This window comes from Petaurus breviceps, unplaced genomic scaffold, assembly GCF_028583685.1.
Source record: "Petaurus breviceps papuanus isolate PSGF00001 unplaced genomic scaffold, PetGlider_PUasm1.0 313, whole genome shotgun sequence".
NCBI classification, from domain to species: Eukaryota; Metazoa; Chordata; class Mammalia; order Diprotodontia; family Petauridae; genus Petaurus; species Petaurus breviceps.
This window is the reverse complement of record NW_027186073.1, coordinates 1,375,898-1,380,637: the sequence shown is the minus strand read 5'-3', so window position 1 is coordinate 1,380,637 and position 4,740 is coordinate 1,375,898. Positions and strand designations below refer to the sequence as shown.

The 4,740-nt window shown below is 45.6% G+C and overlaps 1 protein-coding gene across 4 annotated transcripts in view; it reads right to left on the bottom strand.

Annotated features, from left to right (window-relative positions):
- TESPA1 (thymocyte expressed, positive selection associated 1) overlaps positions 1 to 4,740 on the bottom strand; it is a 29,906-nt gene that overhangs the window by 9,627 nt on the left and 15,539 nt on the right. For all 4 annotated transcript variants that reach the window (XM_069096811.1, XM_069096813.1, XM_069096810.1 and 1 more), the window contains 3 exons: positions 4,400 to 4,608; positions 2,839 to 3,812; positions 2,167 to 2,263 (listed from right to left, as the gene is read on the bottom strand). In XM_069096811.1, the coding sequence (XP_068952912.1) occupies positions 2,167 to 2,263; positions 2,839 to 3,812; positions 4,400 to 4,608 (1,280 nt within the window). The remainder of the gene's footprint in view (positions 1 to 2,166; positions 2,264 to 2,838; positions 3,813 to 4,399; positions 4,609 to 4,740) is intronic.

Genomic DNA, 4,740 nt, shown 5'->3' with positions numbered 1-4,740 from the left:
TTTCTTTCTTTCTTTCTTTCTCTCTCTCTTTCTTTCTTTCTCTCTTCCTTTCTTTCTCTCTTTCTTTCTCCCTTTCTTTCTCTCTTCCTTTCTTTCTCTTTTATTTCTTTGTTTCTTTCTGTCCCAAAGTAATATAGGAAGAAGATGAGGATAATTTGCTGTTTTGGACTAACAGCTACCATTAAGGATACCCTACTTTCACAGCCTTCCCCTATAGTGTAGGGGTTTTCAAAAGGTGGGTTACCTGAAAGAAAATCTTCCATATAGTAGGTATTAGTCTGGATTTCTCTGGTGCAGACTTTTACCTTCTTTGCAAATGAACAACCGGTTGTTCATGATGACTGGAGAGAATTGATCGGTAATAGGTAAAAGCAAGGAATTGGAGAAGCTAGATTGAAGGGCTTCAGGGTCCTAGATAAAACAGATGGAAAGAACTCAGAGGCATGAGGGAAAGGAAAGTGAGTGAAAGAAGAGAGAACTGAGAGTTGAAGCCCAGGACTAAGAGGGATCTGTCACTTAGAGAGTCAAGATGAATTTCTCTTATGGACAAATCTAAATCCTGAACTTGGGTTCAGGTCTCATGAGTACAGGATGAAAAAGGCTGACCTGGCTTGGTGATAATTAGAGCAAAACCCCCATAAAACTCCAAGGTAATCTAAGTAAATTCCCAATTCAGCATGAGTCAACAGTCAAGCACCCCCAAAAGCTAATGAACCTTAAAATGCATTAACAGAGGTCTGGTGTCCAGAGTGAGAGGGACATTTTTTTCTCCTAGTCAGAACATATCTGGCCCAGTTCAGGACCCTTTGACTTAGAAGGACTAATGACAAATTTGAGTACATTTAGAGGAGAGTAACTAGGTTGGGGAAAGGCCTCAAAACCGTGGCATAGAAAGATTGGTTAAAAGAATCAAAAGATGTTTAGCTTAAAGGAAAAGACTTAGAGGGAATGCGGTCATAGGATCCAGATTTAGGGTGGGAAGGGAGAGTAAACATCTAGTCCCCTTTTGTTACTTCTCAGGGGAAGAAAATGAGGCCCAGAGAGGTTGATGTCTTTTTTTCAAATGCTTGGAAGGTTGTCGTGTAGAAGAGAGAGCAGACGATCTATTTTCAGAGTATAATATAGACCAGTGAGTTGTATGGAGGCAAATTTTGGAGTAATTTAAAGAAAGACTTTTTATAGTGGAGTGATTTACAGGTGGAGCGAGCCTTAGGAGATAGTAGGTTTTCCATAGTTGGTTAGTTATCTTCAAATGGATTCAGGATGATGACTTGTTAGTATGCTCTAGCTAGCACTATTGCTTGGATTGAATTGAAGTAATGTTCCCTGAGGTCCCTACCAGCTCAGAGATTCTGTGATTATATAGCATGGCTTGGGGAGCACCTGTCTGCCTAAGTTGGGGAAGGAACTGGGAAAGCAGACTATTGCTTGCTTGGTAGCCAGAATGGGAACACTGGGGCATTTCAGCCTGGGCTATGAGCAGAAGGTAGGGACAACTGGGTAGGCAATACAGACTTCTTAAGGAACTATAGAGAGAAGAGACTAGATTAAAGGTAGACAGACACATCCACATCAAAGGCAGATCAAATGAACACCAAGCTTCTAAACCAGACCAGGATGGTCTCAGTTCCAGCTTCCTATGTCTTCTATTGCCATCTATAAGGAATGTATGTGCTAGTAAATTCTGGTGTCTCAGATAAGGTAGCTTTCGTTGTTATAAAGACACCCAGCCTGAGGAGCTTGTTCAGGATGGAGAAGTTATGGGAGATCTTCTTGGCAGGGATGTCTTCAAGGTTATATCCTCAAGAAAGAAGCCTAAGTCTTGAGTGATGGTATCAGCAGATAGAAAAGGCATATATGAAAGTTTCTTTTGGGCATAGCTAGGTGGCACAGTGAATAGAGTACCAGCCCTGGAATCAGGAAGACCTGAGTTCAAATCTGGTCTCAGACACTTAACACACTTACTAGGTATGTGACCTTGGGCAAGTCACTTAACTTGCCTTCCACCCTCAAAAAAAAAGAAAAAAGAAAGAAACTTTCCTTTGGTTCCCAGAGTGCTGGTTCATCAAGAGAGCCTGGAAGCAGGTTTCAAGGGGATTAGTCCCCATGGCTCTCTCAATCTAGGAATTCCCAGGGATCAGAATATTTCTCCTGAGGAATACTTACTCCTGGGCTTCCATCCAGAGGTGCCAAGGGATAATGAACAGGGACACTCAGGTTCACTGGTCCAGTTGTTCCCTTCTTCATCGCTGTTGCTAGGGACCTATTGCCAGAAAACATGAAAAGCCCTATTAAGAGCTGCAGTGGGTAAGGTTGGGCCTGGGGTACAGTACCATCGAGAGGCTAAGAGCTCTTACCTAGCCCACAAAGGCTGAGCTTACTTGCCATGGGACAGGGAACTATGATAACGGGATGCAGGGTCAGGGCCTCAATTTTTTAAAAATGTGAAGTACATATAAAACCATTTGCATATAGCACCATATAGTATATAACATGGATATAGGCTGACTTTAGAGTTAACAAATTGGGCCCTTTTTTGTATGTAGAACTCTAGTACTGATAGTTCTCTATAGAGACAGAAATGAGTTTAGAAATTCCACAGTCTTTCCAAAGTCTCTAGAAACTTCTTATAGGGCAAAACATGGATTATTCCCAAGTAGATCTGTCCCAAGGGGGTGCAGGACACAGTTCCACATAGGTTGCTTGTGGGGATTAAGGCTGTTGGAGAGGGAATGATCTGGTAGTTAGGGCCCCTTTTTGCCATCTTACTCAACAACCTGACCCCTCAACACTAGGGGAAGGACCCACGTCCATTTCTTTCTAGAATTTTCTACTCACCTCCTCCAAATCCAAGGAGTCCTGTCGCTGATCAATGAACCTCTGAGGTATGCTACGGGGCCAAGCTGATCCCACTGAGATCTTCTCCAACTCTTCCTCAGGGGGGGCCTGTTCTAAGGGACTGATTCTCCTCCCCTTGGTACGTTGGTAGTTCCTCTGGAACAGCCGTCTTCTTGCTTGTCCCCTTGTCCCTCCAGGATATCTCTGGCTCCTACAAGGCTCCAGGGAACTGCTGACATCCTGACTTTTGCTTAAATGTGTCTCCTCTTGGGCTTGCTGGCCCCACAGTTCTCTCTTTCTATTCCAAGTCATCTGTTCCTTTGCCTCCGTTCTCCACTCCAGATCTCCTCTTGTCTGTGGCTTTGCCATCTCAGTGTCTGTGCAATGGAAGGGCTGTGGAGTAGATGACTTCCAAATATGTGGTGTGAACACTGCAGAGGGCTGACTGGCAATGTAGGGGTCACCCCATTTAGTGTCTCTCTCTTCTTCCAGAGCCCCATTGTCCACAGGTTCTGTCTTCCCTATATCTCTGCAGTAGGAGGGCTCAGGGATAAGTTCCTCAGTTTGAAGAGGTGCTGGACTCCCCCATTGAGCCTCTGTTCTGGAGTAGAGGTCTGGGGCAGCCTTTCTACTTGACCCCACCTGGAGAGCAAGCCTATCTTCTCTCACCCTGTCCATCACCTTCCATACCACTTGATCTAGACTATTTCTTTTAGTTGAAGCACAAGATGGAGACGGAACATCCCGAGGGGCTGTATATAGGCACATCTTGGATACTGCTCTCCGGAGGCGCTCCACAGGGGATCGGGCCTCAGGTTCTGGAGGAAGGACCCGGATGAGGGGTGCATCGGCAGCACTGGGCCAGAATAATTGGGATGGCATGAACTTCTGGACAGGGGTCTTGGACACATAGGAGTAGAGGCAGAAAAAGGCATCAGCGGTGGTGGCCAGTGTTTGCACCTGCTTAAACCGACCTGTGGGCACAGCGAGAGAAGGACATGAACATAGTAATGAACTATCAATCGCTTCTGAAATCCCTTTGGAAACTTTCCAAGAATGATCAGAAAAAAGGAAGGATCTGACTGGCTTTACTGACTGGACTGGGGATTCAGAGAATCTCAGAGTTGTCAGGGTCCCCAGAAGCCATCGGGTCCAGTCTGTGTCTGAACAAGAACAGGCTCCTCTACAAAGACCCCAACAAGCAGGTGTACTTGAAGATCTCCATTAATGGGGCACTCACCCTTTCCTGAGGGAGCCCATTATATATATTTGCTTTTTGGAGGGCAATTGGGGTTAAGTGAGTTGCCCAAGGTCACACGGCTAGTCCTTGTGTTAAGTGGCTGAGGCTGGATTTGAATTCAGGTCCTCCTGACTCCAGTGCTGGTGCTCCATTCACTGTGCCACCTAGCCACCCCTTGAATTAAATCCTAGATCATATTCAGACCTTCAGGAATCCAGCTTAGAGACACTGGAATGTAAGAGGAGGCTGCTTGAGGCTTAGAGCAGTCAACCCTGGAAGTTTGAGGGCAGGTGGGATAGACTGACCTTCAATGACACTTACTGGCCAGCATCAAGCAGGGGTCCTCCATCTCTATCCTTCGCACCTGAGCCTTCAGGAAGACCTGAAAGTCAATACCCTTTGCCTGGGAGGGGGTGGTGAAGAAGCGGGCAGGAATCCGAGCTGCAGCTCTATGATTGTCTTGAGCGAAGCCCAGGCTGAAGAGGACATCTTCTGCATCCTCCCGGACTTTGTCCAGAATCTCTGAGATGCTTTGGAGAGAGAAAAATGAGGGCAGCCTCCACCAACGAGTTCAGTCACAGGGAAGAAAGAAAGGAAAGAAAGAAAGAAAGAAAGGAAAGAAAGAAAGAAAGAAAGAAAGAAAGAAAGAAAGAAAGAAAGAA